This window comes from Callithrix jacchus, chromosome 7 (genome assembly GCF_049354715.1).
Source record: "Callithrix jacchus isolate 240 chromosome 7, calJac240_pri, whole genome shotgun sequence".
Lineage (NCBI taxonomy): Eukaryota > Metazoa > Chordata > Mammalia > Primates > Cebidae > Callithrix > Callithrix jacchus.
This window is the reverse complement of record NC_133508.1, coordinates 102375349-102388524: the sequence shown is the minus strand read 5'-3', so window position 1 is coordinate 102388524 and position 13176 is coordinate 102375349. Positions and strand designations below refer to the sequence as shown.

Genomic DNA, 13176 nt, shown 5'->3' with positions numbered 1-13176 from the left:
AAACTCCGTCTCAAAAAAAAAAAAAAAGATACCAATGGGTATAAAAGAATTTTAGAGAAGAAAATGACCTGTAGCTACAACAGGTGTGGAAAGGATTCATGGAAGTAATGAAACTGAAAATGGGCTTTGAGAGATTAACAGAAGTGTGAAAGGCATTACAGGGAAGAGGTACACGTGAACAAAGCATTCCTTGCTGCCTTGTTTGTGACCCCCGTGCTTTACCTGCACGCATGCACACTACCATGCCTCCTGTGAATGCAATGTGGAAATTAAAACTCAAACCCTACACTGTCGGTACCTCAAGGGCAGAGAACAAGTTTTATTTTTTTGCATGCCTCCCTACACCTAATGCTGGGACATGCGGCAAATGGGACAAATGAATAATAAAATAACATTAAGTTCAGGCATTATTCCTGAACTCTTACCATTATGATGAAAAGCAATTTCTACCTCCTCACAACACAGATGGCTTCTATTTTAGAACTCTCTTGGTCCTTTTTATCGTGGGAGGAGGAAGTCAGTGCTTCCTTTTTCAGGTTTTTAAAAAAATGTTTTAGGGACAGAATGGTAACAACAAAAAGTACATCCCTCTAACCTGCCCTTAAAGGGCCTCTGAGCCTCAGCATATTTGTTCCCTGCTATATCCATGGTGCTATGGTCCCAACGGCCCCTACTTTCATACACTGAAGCTTCATAACCAGTGTGATAGGATTAAGAGGTGGGGCCTTTAAGTGGTCATGAGGGCTCCTCCCCTGTGGTGTGGTGGCTCACGCTTGTAATTCCAGCATTTTGAGAAGTTGATGCAGGCAGATCACTTGAGGCCAAAAGTTCAGACCATCCGGAGCAATATAGCAAGATATCATTTCTACCAAATATTTAAAAATTAGCCAGGTCTGGTGGCATGTACCTGTAGAACCTGCTACTCTGGAGGTTGAGACAGGAGTATTGCTTGAGCCCAGGAGTTCCAGGCTTTAGTGAGCCAAGATCACACCACTGCACTCTAACCTGGGCAACAGAGCAAGACCTCATCTCCAAAACAACCCCACAAAAACAACAAATTAAGTCTTGTGTTTTATAAAAGTGGCTTCATCACTTTGGGAGTCTGAAGCAGAAGTGCTTGAGTATAGGAGCTCAAAACCAGCCAGGCCAACAAAGTGAGACCCTGTCTCTAGTTGAAAATTTTAACACTTAGAAAAAATAAAATCAAAGAAGCTTAATGTGGCCTTTGGCCCTTTTTCCCTTCCATCCTTTCTGCCATGTGAGAATACAGAGTTCAAGGTGCAATCTTGGAAGCAGTGAACAGGCCTCACTAGACACCAAACCTGCCAGCACCTTGATGTTGGAATTCCTAGCCTCCAGAACTTACGAAAAATAAGTTTCTGTTGTTTATAAATTACTCAATCTCAGGTAATATGTTATAGCCACACAAACAGACTAAGACACACTGTTCCTATATGGCATTTACAAGACATGACTATTTCACTTGTTTCTAGAGTACTGAGATGTCAGCATGACATAATGGAAAGAAGTTTAATCCTAGCTATGGGGCCCCAGGTTTGAATACTAGTTTCTCTTTAACTAGCTGTTTGACTTAGGACAAGTTGCTCAACCTTTCTGAGGCCACGTTTGTTTGTAAGTAAATGATATAACAACCACTCTGGAGATTTGTGTGTGGACAGCTGTTTGACTTAGGGCAAGTCACTCAACTTTTTTGTTTTTTGAGACCACGTCTCACTTTGTTGCTCAGGCTGGGGTGCAGTGGCTCAAACACAGCTCACTGTAGCCTCACTGTAGACTCACTGAAGCCTTCTGGGCTCAGGTAGTCCTCCCAGCTCAGTCTCCCAAGTAGCTGGGACTACAGGCATGCACCACCACATTGACTAACTTTATTTTTTGTAGAGGGTCTTGCCATGTTGCCCAGGCTGGTCTCAAACTCCTGGGCTCAAGTGATCCATCTGCCTTGGCCTCCCAAAGTGCTGGGATTACAGGTGTGAGCCACTGCACCTGACCAAGTTACTTGCTTGACCTTTCTGAGGCCATTTATTTATTTGTAAAGCAAATGATATAACAACAACTGCTCTGGAGATCTGTGTGGGGATTAAAGATAATATGCATTCATTAGTCAGTCTAGGGCCTGGCAGATGCTTTGCCCATACAAATGTTGGTTATGATCAATCACAAGAATTATAAAATGCCAGGGTCACAGGTTACCGCTGCCCAGACAGAAGGTGCTGAATATCAGAAAATAGTTGATTTCTGGCTTCTTAAAAGTTAGATGATAAACAGGAATGACTCTGCATTATTTCAGTATTATCTGTCTGGCAAGCAAGGGATGCTTGCTGCTGGACCTGCTGTTTAAGTAGTACAAAAACTCTCAGAACTTGGAGGTAACACTGTTAAAATATAACTTCCATTTAAATTCAACTTCATGAAGCTGTACAAACAAGACCTTTTGTACTACACGTCTTAAAGGCCAACTTGAGAACTAAACATCAAGTGGAAGGGGTAAAATACACAGAGTAATCCTAAAGCATCTATTACCTACTCATGCTTTAAAAAAAAAAAATCTAGTTTAGGGCAGGTACAGTGGCTCACACCTATAATCCCAGCACTTTGGGAGGCCGAGGCAGACAGATCACTTGAGGTCAGGAGTTTCAAGACCAGCCTGGCCAACATGGTGAAACCCCATCTTTACTAAAAAATTAAGACAGTGTGGTAGTGCGTGCCTGTAGTCCCAGCTACTCAGGAGGCTGAGGCATAAGAATCGCTTGAACCCAGGAGGCTGAGGTTGCAGTGAGCCAAGATCACACCACTGCACTCCAGCTGGGCAACAGAGTGAGACTCAGTCTCAAAGAAAAAAAATATATATATATAGTTTGCTAAAGGAAAATACATGGTTGAGATAGCCAATCCATTGTCCATTGTGAAAGTACACCATCTAAAAACTTACAAAGAAAACAAAATTTCCAAGTCCTTAAACCTTCTCAAAATATGCACCAATACCAGAGTGTTAAAGGGCAGACTAGCGGGGTCCAAAGTGGCTCCCACCGGAGGTCGTGGCACTTGCGAAGGCGAGGTCATGAGTTCAAGGCTAACCCGAACAACCTTATAAGCTCAAACTGATTGGCAAAAAAAATAAATAAATAAAAATAAAGGGCAGACTAGCATACTACAACACCATTTAACAATTTACTTGGTAGATTTTGAAAAGAACAGGTAATTCCACATGACTTTCACAATGGGTAAATTTATAACAGTTTGAAGCCTGATTTACTACTTTTAGGATTGTTTGCCAACCTTGAGTTCCTGAAGTTAAAAGCAGAAGTTTAAATGCATATACTACAATGCCACTATGTTTATGTATGTCTTTTTTTTTTTTTTTTTTTTTTTTTTTGAGACAGAATTTTGCTCTTGTTACCCAGGCTGGAGTGCAATGGTGAGATCTCGGCTCACTGCAACCTCCGCCTCCTGGGTTCAGGCAATTCTCCTGCCTCGGCCTCCTGAGTAGCTGGGATTACAGGCACGTGCCACCATGCCCAGCTAATTTTTTGTATTTTTAGTAGAGACAGGGTTTCACCATGTTGACCAGGATGGTCTTGATCTCTCGACCTCGTGATCCACCTGCCTCAACCTCCCAAAGTGCTGGGATTACAGGCTTGAGCCACCGTGCCCGGCTTGTTTGTGTGTATCTTAAAGGCAAGCACAAGTAATGAGGGGAAAGGTGTTATGGAGCAGGCATGATAACCCTTTCCTTTGACAATATCATTAGAGATGGATGAGGACTAAAATGATAATAGAAAAGGTAGGCCAGGCTATAAAAGCAAGGACATCTTGTGGACCATCAACAAACTCTAGAAGAGGAGTTTCAGGCATGTTGTGACAATGACCACCCAATCATTTTGTAGCTGTACTCATTTGTCAAAAGTCAGCTCAGGAATCACCTCCTCTAAAAAGCCTTCCCAAAACTCACCTCCTCATAAATGCTGGGTTCGCTAGCTGCCTCTTCTATAAGCATGCACATCTAGCAGCCTCAATTAATTTTTTTTTTTTTTCTCAGAGACAGGGTCTTGCTCTGTTGCCCGACCTGGAATACAGCGGCATGATCATAGATCACTTCAGTATAAACCTCCTGGGCTCAAGTGTTCTCCTGCCTCAGCCTCCTGAGTAGCTGAGAATACGAACCACACCAGCTAATTTTTAAAAATTATTTCGAGTAAAGATGAGGTCTCGCTATGTTATCCAAACTGGTCTTGGACACTTGCTCTCTAGCAATCCTCCAGCCTCAGCCTCCTAAAGTGCTGGGATTGCAGATGTGAGCCCCCATAACTAGCCCAATTATGTTATTTTCTTCTTGTTTGCCTACCTACCTGCCTGCCCGCCTCCACCAAAACACAGCAGCTCCTTCGGGGAACAGACCTTGTTTCACCTCTTTGCATCCCACAAGCCAAGACTGCCTGGCAGTCAAACATTTGTTGAAAGACACATTTACCAGGACATTCAGTGAAGCACGCTCTGTACATCGAATGACTAAATAACCTAAATTCCAGTCAACAGAGGACTGATTAAATTGTGGTCCCAGGACTCCTGTGAGTCCATGAGACCTTTTCAGGGGTCCACGAATTCTCCTTTAAATACAAGTGTATAAAGCCAGACAGTCTTCAAATACTTTAACCAAAACAACATAGCACCAAAGACTGAAGAGCCAGATATGAGAATAAAGTTTTCTTCTATTAGGCCAGAAAGATTCACAAATGTGCAAAAACAGTAGTACTTTTCTCATTAGATGTCATTTTGGAAAATAGCTAATTTTCACAGAAATATATTAACACATAGGGGATGTATTACTATTTTTGATGAATTGATATTTTTTAATTTTCTCAATTTTAATTTCAAATACATTTAACATCTATACTTATAACCCACATAAACAAAGATTCTTTGGGGTTCTAGTTTTTAAATGTGTTAAAAAGGACCTGAGGCCAAAATGCATGAGAAAGGCCAAAGAAACTGTGATGTATCTATACAATAAAAGATAATGCAGATATCTTTTTAAAAGAATAAGGTAAACTGATACATGCTGGTAGAAACCAATATCTCAGCCAGGTATGGTGGCTCACGCCTGTAATCCCAGCACTTTGGGAGGCAGAAGCGGGCAAATCATGAGGTCAGGAGATCAAGACCATCCTGGCTAACACAGTGAAATCCTATCTCCACTAAAAATACAAAAATTAGCCAGGCGTGGCAGCCCAAGCCTGTAGCCCCAGCTACCTGGGAGGCTGAGGCAGAACTGCTTGAACCTGGAAGGTAGAGGTTGCAGGGAGCAAAGATCATGCCACTAGCCTGGGTGACAGAGCAAAACTCCATCTCAAAAAAACAAACAAACAAAAAACACTCTCCCTATGACTTAAGTTCTGTTTTGGCCAGTAGTTTTATTCCTAGAAACCTATCCCCAAGAAAGTATATTTGTTCAGTGATTTGTACACAATGACATTCACAAGAGCATTCTTAATTAGCAAATTATGCAAATAACCCAAATGTTCCACACAAGATTGGTTAGACACATTCTAGTTCATTCAACCTGGAGCACATGCACCCAGGCAGGTGCTCAGGGCAAAATCTTAGGATTCATTGTAGACTTCTTTCTCTCCATCACCTCTCACAACCAATTCATTACACCCAGACAGCACTGCCTTCAAACATATCTCAAACTCCTTTATTTCTCTCCATCACCTCTCACAACCAATTCATTACATCCAGACAGCACTGCCTTCAAACATATCTCAAACTCCTTTATTTCTCTCCTCCTTTGCCACCAATGAGTTCAAACCATAGGCCACTCTCTTCATCCATACTGGTCTTGCTCTTGCTCACCTGGAGTCAATTCTCCACACTGCAGACAGAAGATCAACTTTTTTTTTTTTTGGAGAGGGAGTTTCGCTCTTGTTATCCAGGCTGGAGTGCAATGATGAGATCTCGGCTCACCGCAACCTCCACCTCCTGGGTTCAGGCAATTCGCCTGCCTCAGCCTCCTGAGTAGCTGGGATTACAGCCACGCACCAGTATGCCCAGCTAATTTTTTGTATTTTTAGTAGAGACGGGGTTTCACCATGTTGACCAGGATGGTCTCAATCTCTTGACCTCGTGATCCACCCTCCTCTGCCTCCCAAAGTGCTGGGATTACAGGCTTGAGCCACTGCAGAAGGTAAATCTTTTCACATCATTGTCCTATGTATAAAACCCTTCCTTGGTTCTCCAGTGCCCTTGGAATAAAATCCAATCCTTACCAGGATGCTCCAGGCTCTACCTGATCTGGCACCTGCTCATCTCTCTGACCTGACCTACTTCCACATCCCTTCTGCTCACTAGGCTCCAAACACAGCACCACTTCTTTCTGTTCCTCAAACCCACTATGCTCACTCCCACCTTAGGGCCTTTGCACTTTCTGTTCCTTCTGCCTGGAACACTCTGTTCCTAATCATCACATGCTCATTCCTGATGGTATGAATGACATTCACCTCCTGGAGAGGCCTTTCCTCATCACACAACCTGGAATACACACCTTAAATTTATTTGCTTAAATTACCCTTAAAAATTAAGGGTAATTTTTACTTGCTGCTTTCATTTCTTCTACCATTTTACATTTTCTAAATTTTCTAGAAGGCATAACTTCGGTCAGAAAAGGCTACTTATAAAAAAATGATCATGGTGGGGTGCAGTGGCTCATGCCTATAATCCCAGCACTTTGCAAGGCCAAGGCCAGAGGATAACGAGGTCAGGCGTTCAAGACCAGCCTAGCCAAGATGGTGAAACCCATCTCTACTAAAAATACAAAAATGAGCCAGGTATGGTGGCAGGTGCCTGTAATCCCAGCTACTCGGGAGGCTGAGGCAGAGAATTGCTTGAACCCAGGAGGTGGTGGTTGCAGTGAGCCAAGATCATGCCACTGCACTCCAGCCTGGGAAACACAGTGAGAGTTCATTTTTTTTTTAAAAAAAAAGATCCTGATCAGGCATGGTGGCTCACACTTGTAATCCCAGCACTTTGGGAGGCTGAGGCGGGCAGACCACCTGAGCTAAGGGGTTCAAGACCATCCTGGGCAATAAGTAGAAACCCTATCTATCTCTATAAAAAATACAAAAGTATCCCTGCTGAGACTACACATGCCTGTAGTCCCAGCTACTTAAGAGGCCGAGGTAAGAAGATCGCTTGCGTCTGGGAAGTTGAGGCCACAGTGAGCCATGTTCATACCACTGCACTCCAGCCTGGGTCACAGAGTCAAACTATGCCTCAAAAAAAAAAAAAAAAAAAAAATACACCCCACTGGAAGAATGTGCAGATTCAGATGTGCATGTGGCTAAGGCAGACTTACTGTCATGGAATACCTTATTCAAGTCACAAATAGTGTTCTTCAAATATGTGTGAAAATCCTCAAAGAAACCATAAAAGCAACAGTAACAAGTGGATGTGGAGTGGACCTTTGGACTGGAGAGGTCTCAAAACCAGTCAGACCCTTGCTTGACCTGTGCTATATCCTGAATCTCACCAAGCCTGGGGGGGAAATGGAATAGAACATACTCTAGAAAGCCAGTAATAAACCAAGACTCTGTATGATCTATAAAAAGGGATAACTATTGAAACCTGTTTTAGATACATTGTTGAACTCTGGCTCTCAAGTCTCTCTAATACAATGTCTCTATCTTCCAGTTCTCAGAAGTTTTCCCTCTTACATAAGACACACATTTATACTTAATAAGCACCAAAACCCTGAGCCCTCTGAACTAGGCCATCTTTTCAAAAACAGGCTCAGCCCATACACTAACTTGAAATGCTATTCCCAGCTGCAAAATCCCAGCAAGAGCTGCAGTTAATATTGAGAGCAGAGGCCAGGCTTGGTGGCTCACCCCTGTAATCCCAGCACATTGGGAGGCCGAAGCGGGCGTATCATGAGGTCAGGAGTTCGAGACCAGCCTGGCTGACATGGTGAAATTCTGTCTCTACTAAAAATACAAAAATTAGCCAGACATGGTGGTGAGCACCTGTAGTCCCAGCTACTCCAGAGGCTGAGACAAAATCACTTGAATCTGGGAGGCAGAGGTCGCGGTGAGCCAAGATCACACCACTGCACTCCAGCCTGGGGCGACAAAGGAAGACTCTGTCTCAAAAATATATATATAGAGAGAGAGAGCAGAAACAGGTTTGTCCTGAACACCTTTTATCTCACTCAAGTCCAAAATGCTTCCAAATGGAGATTTGCCAGTTTTTCTGCACTTGAGACAATAGATCCAGGGGACTGTGATTTTTTTAAAATATCACTATTTGTCCAACCTTTAAAACAGGACTTGCATATCCTTTAGATATGATCCAATAAAACAATTTATAATTAAATACCAGAATCTGTAATGGGACTCACTCCAGAGTGCCAGTCCTGTGTGTGTACTCGTACATACATGTGCATGCTCATACACACACAGAGAAAAGCTAATATTCCTTACGACAGAGTGTAAGACCCAACTAAGAGAACTCTCTTAGTTGGGTCAATCTAAGAGACACCCAATCTAAGAGAACTCTCCCTTCTATTTACCCTTGCAGTGTGCTAAAGAAAATCTGAGCCAGGGCCGGGTGCGGTGGCTCACGTCTATAATCCCAGCACTTTGGGAGGCCGAGGTGGGTGGATCACAAGGTCAAGAGATCAAGACCATCCTGGTCAACAAGGTGAAACCCCGTCTCTACTAAAAATACAAAAATTAGCTGGGCATGGTGGTGCACACCTGTTAGTCCCAGCTACTCGGGAGGCTGAGGCAGGAGAATTGCTTGAACCCAGAAGGCGGAGGTTGCAGTGAGCCAAGATCTCGCCATTGCACTCCAGTCTGGGTAACAACAGCGAAACTCCATCTCAAAAAAAAAGAAAAGAAAAGAAAATCTGAGCCAAAGAATATGGGGTGAGTCTTCAAATGAGGTATCTGATAAGCCTCCCCCTGCACCACTGTAGGCAGTATAGGAAGGGCCAATGGATAACAGCTATCAGGAAGCTAATCTCAGATCCATATTAAGTACAAACTTTTACCATAAATCAGAGCTAATTAAATAAAATGGACTCTATGCTATAGGTTGACTTCTGGAGTAAGATGTACTGTCCAGAATTTGTGACCCAGACCTTTAACACAGACTTGGTAAACTCCTTTTATGCATTAGGTACTTTGCCTGATCCCTGTCCTCCAACTTTCAGAGTGGAAACTGGACCATGGTGTACGTAGGAAGAACAACAAAAGGCCCAAGAATGGGCCAGGTACAGTGGCTCACACCTGTAATCCCAACATTTTGGGAGACTGAGCCAGGAGTTTGAGACTAGCCTGGGCACCAAAGCAAAACCCCATCTCTATAAATAATAATAAAATAAAAGAGGTACAAGATTATCTTAATGCTATTGCCCCAGTACCTAGAACACTAATGCACAGCAGCCACTCAGCAGGTATCTTACTGGGTGAGAGACAGGCATTTTTACACTGCATGATATGTAACTGCAACATTAGAATGAACAAGGATATGTGCAGAGGAGGCTCGGCATGGTGGCTCATGTCTGCAATCCCAGCACTTTGGGAGGCCAAGGAAAGTGGATTACCTGAGATCCCAAGCTGGAGACCAACCTGGGCTTGAAACTTCACAGAGATGGTGAAACCCCCATCTCTATGAAAAATACAAAAATTAGCCAGGTGTGGTGGCAGATGCCTGTAATCCCAGCTACGTGGTAGGCTGAAGCAAGAGAATCACTTGAACCGGTGAGGCAAAGGTTGCAGCAAGGCAAAACAGTGCCAGAGAACAAGACTCCATTTCAAAAAAAAAAGACATACACAGAGAAAAAAGAATTCTGCCAGAGCAGGTGAAGGAAGACTTCCAAGAAGCAATGACATCAGAGTGGCCCTTTCCTGAAAGCAGCTTTTCGCCAGACTGCAGGAGGAAGAAAGCCATGTAGACAAGTGTGCCCAAATCCAGGCTGGAGCAGATGGCCGGAGCTACTTTCCAATTCAAATTCCTACACGATTCTATTTCCTGGGTTTTTGTTGTGCTTCATCATCTCCTTCAACCCGTCCATTACAAAGGGTAAATACAGAAGGGTGGCTGTGCTTCCCACTAGGAAATTCGCTAAAAGTAAACAGCAGGTAACAGAAAAATAAATACTGTGGAATGTTTTATTTACCAGGCAATGGGCCTATAAGATTCTCAGACCTTCTGAGTGAAAAATAATCCGATAACCCGAAAGTTCACTAGAAAAAGCCACTTTCAAAACAAATTGCTGTCCTTTATTTTTCTTCTTTCTTTGATAAAGTTTTTGTTTTTTTACATTGGCTCATGCAAAAACTGCTTGATTCCCAACAGAAAAAAGGAAATCTAAACATTGCATGGTCACTTCTGACTACAGGAGGGAACACTGGGGAGGAAATGAAGGTTGAAAGAGAATGGAAACTAAAATTCAGAACAGAGGGAAGTTGAAATTTAAAAAAAAAAGAGAGAGAACAAGGGAAAAGAGCAAGTGGAAAATTTTCAAAGCCCCTAAGAAAGTGCAGAAATAAGCCACTTCCCAACACACTGTCTTTAAAAATGGAAAGGGCTACAGTCCAGTCCCAAGATGGACAGTGTGAAGCCCTTCATGCCAGAAGGAAACAAGTCGCCAAGTCAGGTACAGAGAATTATGAAATAGGCTCATCTCTTCTTGCTGTCTTCCTTCACTGACTCGATGCTCCTACCAAGAAGCCCAACCTAAACACAAAACCTTCAGGATGAGAGCCAGCCTTCCCTCTAGGCTGCTCTCCCCTCAAACCGCATTCCAAAGGCAGCATTCCAAGAATAAAATGCAGCTGAATGTATTAAAATCAAAATAGGCGCACTTGAGGTAACAATACCCACAAAAGAAAACTCAAGTGCAATTTGGTACACATAATTATTCTTTCTGAGACGTGGGGGTGGGGGAAGAGTTTCCGGTAAAAGCCAGCTTTTTCAACCTGCTTAAGAAGTAAGAAATAACACTCTGGAGATACTTCTTAATTCCTTGCTTTTAAGCTTTCCTTTTGTTTTCCGACGCCGCCCTCCACCTTCCTTTTCAAACCAATCTGTGCTTCTGAAATGCAGATCCTCGGATAATTAGTCCATGATGGGCAATAACCACCCCGGACACCCTTGAGAACTGCAGCTACAGTAAAGAACCCCCGCTGGCAAGAACAACTTTTCACAAAGGAGTTGCTAATTACCAGCTTCTCCATCCCAGAATGGTTAAGAGCCTCGCAGCAGCAGAGCCGCTACCTCTCACCTTTGAACGCCAATTCATTAGGAACTGGTGTGAACCTGGAGTGGGAGGAGATGGGGAAAGGGAGGCATTCAATACTGTCAGACTAAAAAATCAGGCGATCTATATCTCCAAGTTCACCACGTCAGCCAAAGGAGGCACCTCCAGCCAAGGGAGGCAGCTCAAGAAGCCATTTCCAGGAAAGCTGCATTCAAAATGTAATTTATCAGAACGAGTCTCCGACGAGTCTACATCTCCAGGCCAGGCAGTTCGGAGAGGAGGGGGAGTTGCTGGGGAGAGTTTACCTTAGAAGGCGACAGCGAACAAACAAGCCTTTCAAAGCCACCCAGGGCTCTGCCACGAGGCCCGAGGCTGCGTGAAGGGGCTGGAGAAGCGCGTGGCTGCGAGCCCCACGGCGCCACAGGTTCCCGGCGCGCAGCCCCGCCCGACTGCCACAGGTGGGCGGCGCTCCGCCTCCGGGTTCCCGCGGGAGGGGGCGCATGGCTCTCTAAGGACTCGGGGAAGGGGGCCAGGGAGGCCGGGATTAAGGGGTACGGGGCCGGCTCTGCCTTGAGGAGGCAGCGTGAGAGGGAAGCTCGGGGTTTTTCGCTGAGTGGTTCTCGACCCTCCCTCGGCCCGGTGGCCTGGGCTTTTCCTCGCGGTAGGAGGAGCGGTGGAGAGAGGAGCCGCGAGCACCTCCCACCGGCCGCCCCGCGAGCCTTGGCCTCCTCCTCGGGCGCGGTTAAGCCGCGCGGCCGCTGGCCGCCAGCTGCATGCGCCCTGGCACGTACGAGCCTGTACGACCACACGCGGGCGGGGGAAGGGCACCGCGATCCGGGAGACCCGGCCCCTCCAGGGCCTCACCCCAGCCCAACGCGGCTCGCCCCCGGCCCTCGTCCCCGCAGCCCCTCACCGGTGTTGGCCTTGATGTTCTCCCGCAAGAAGTGGCCGCTGGAGAGATGCTGGAGACCAAAGTTCTGGGCGATCCTCTGGCACACGGTGCCCTTGCCCGAGCCGGGCGGCCCGAGGATGACCGCGCGCAGGAGTTTGGAAGCCATTGCCTTCGCGAGGAGGGGGGGGGGGCGGCTAAACGCGCAGCCCAGACCGCAGCCCCGGAGGGAGCCCCGGGAACTTTGTTTCTCGGCCCCCTACCTCTGGCACCCTCCGCTCGCACTGGGACTCGCCGGCCGCCCCTACAGGGGGAAGGAGAGACTTTTAAGACAACCCCTCCCCTCAGCCCTGCGCCGGGACCGACTCGCAGGCGGAGTGAGCGCCACGCTACACCTCCCCGCCCTCCTCCACCTACTGGCCCTCCTCCACCTCCTCGCCCCCACGCAGAGCTGCTGGAGCGCGCAGGTGCCCCGCCCTGCCGGCTCGGCCTCCAGGGGTCAGAGGTCGGCCTGGCCAGTCCCACGTCCATCCTTTCCTCCAACTCGCGCCCCATGCCGCGTCCGAGAAGGGAGTCGGGCGGCCGGGCATCCCCCAGCCAGTCTCCGTCGAGCCGGGGAAGCTGGCAAAAGGGGGTCATTCAAAGCCTGCCCCCGCCGCCCCACGCACCAAGCGGCCAAGGGGCTGAGCCCCTGCCCTGTATTCGCACGTGTGCAACGTGTGGTCGGCGTCTCGGCCCCTCCCCGCGGCTGTCACATCCCCCGGAGTCTCAGCGGCCGCCGCTGCCCGCCGCCTGCGCGCGCTCGGAGGGGCCCACCTCCGCCCGGGGTTAGCGGATGCGCTCCCGGGCCGTGGGGCTCGCGACGAGCCGGAGCCCCGCGCCTCGCCTCCAAAAGCAATCAAATAAAACACACACCTTGGCTGGAGGCAGCGCTCTGAGAAGCTTCCTGCCCGCTTTCCGCAGGGCGGCGCCGCCTCCGTCCGCCGAGTCTCGAGCCCGGGCCGGCAGC

General features: G+C 46.7%; 1 protein-coding gene across 8 annotated transcripts in view; it reads right to left on the bottom strand.

Moving 5' to 3' along the window:
• Positions 1–13176, bottom strand: part of AK4 (adenylate kinase 4) — an 84526-nt gene extending 71350 nt beyond the window's left edge. For 2 of the 8 annotated variants that reach the window (XM_078332131.1, XM_009001405.5), the window contains exons 1-2: positions 13083–13176; positions 12192–12471 (exon numbers count right to left, since the gene is read on the bottom strand). Coding sequence is in view for 3 of the 8 variants with exons in the window: in XM_009001405.5 (XP_008999653.1) it covers positions 12192–12336 (145 nt within the window). In the remaining 5 variants the exon portion in view is untranslated. Of the gene's footprint in view, positions 1–11583; positions 12472–12835 lie in introns of those variants that run through there. The other 6 variants (XM_054236377.2, XM_035251744.3, XM_035251742.3 and 3 more) reach the window with 5 other exon arrangements.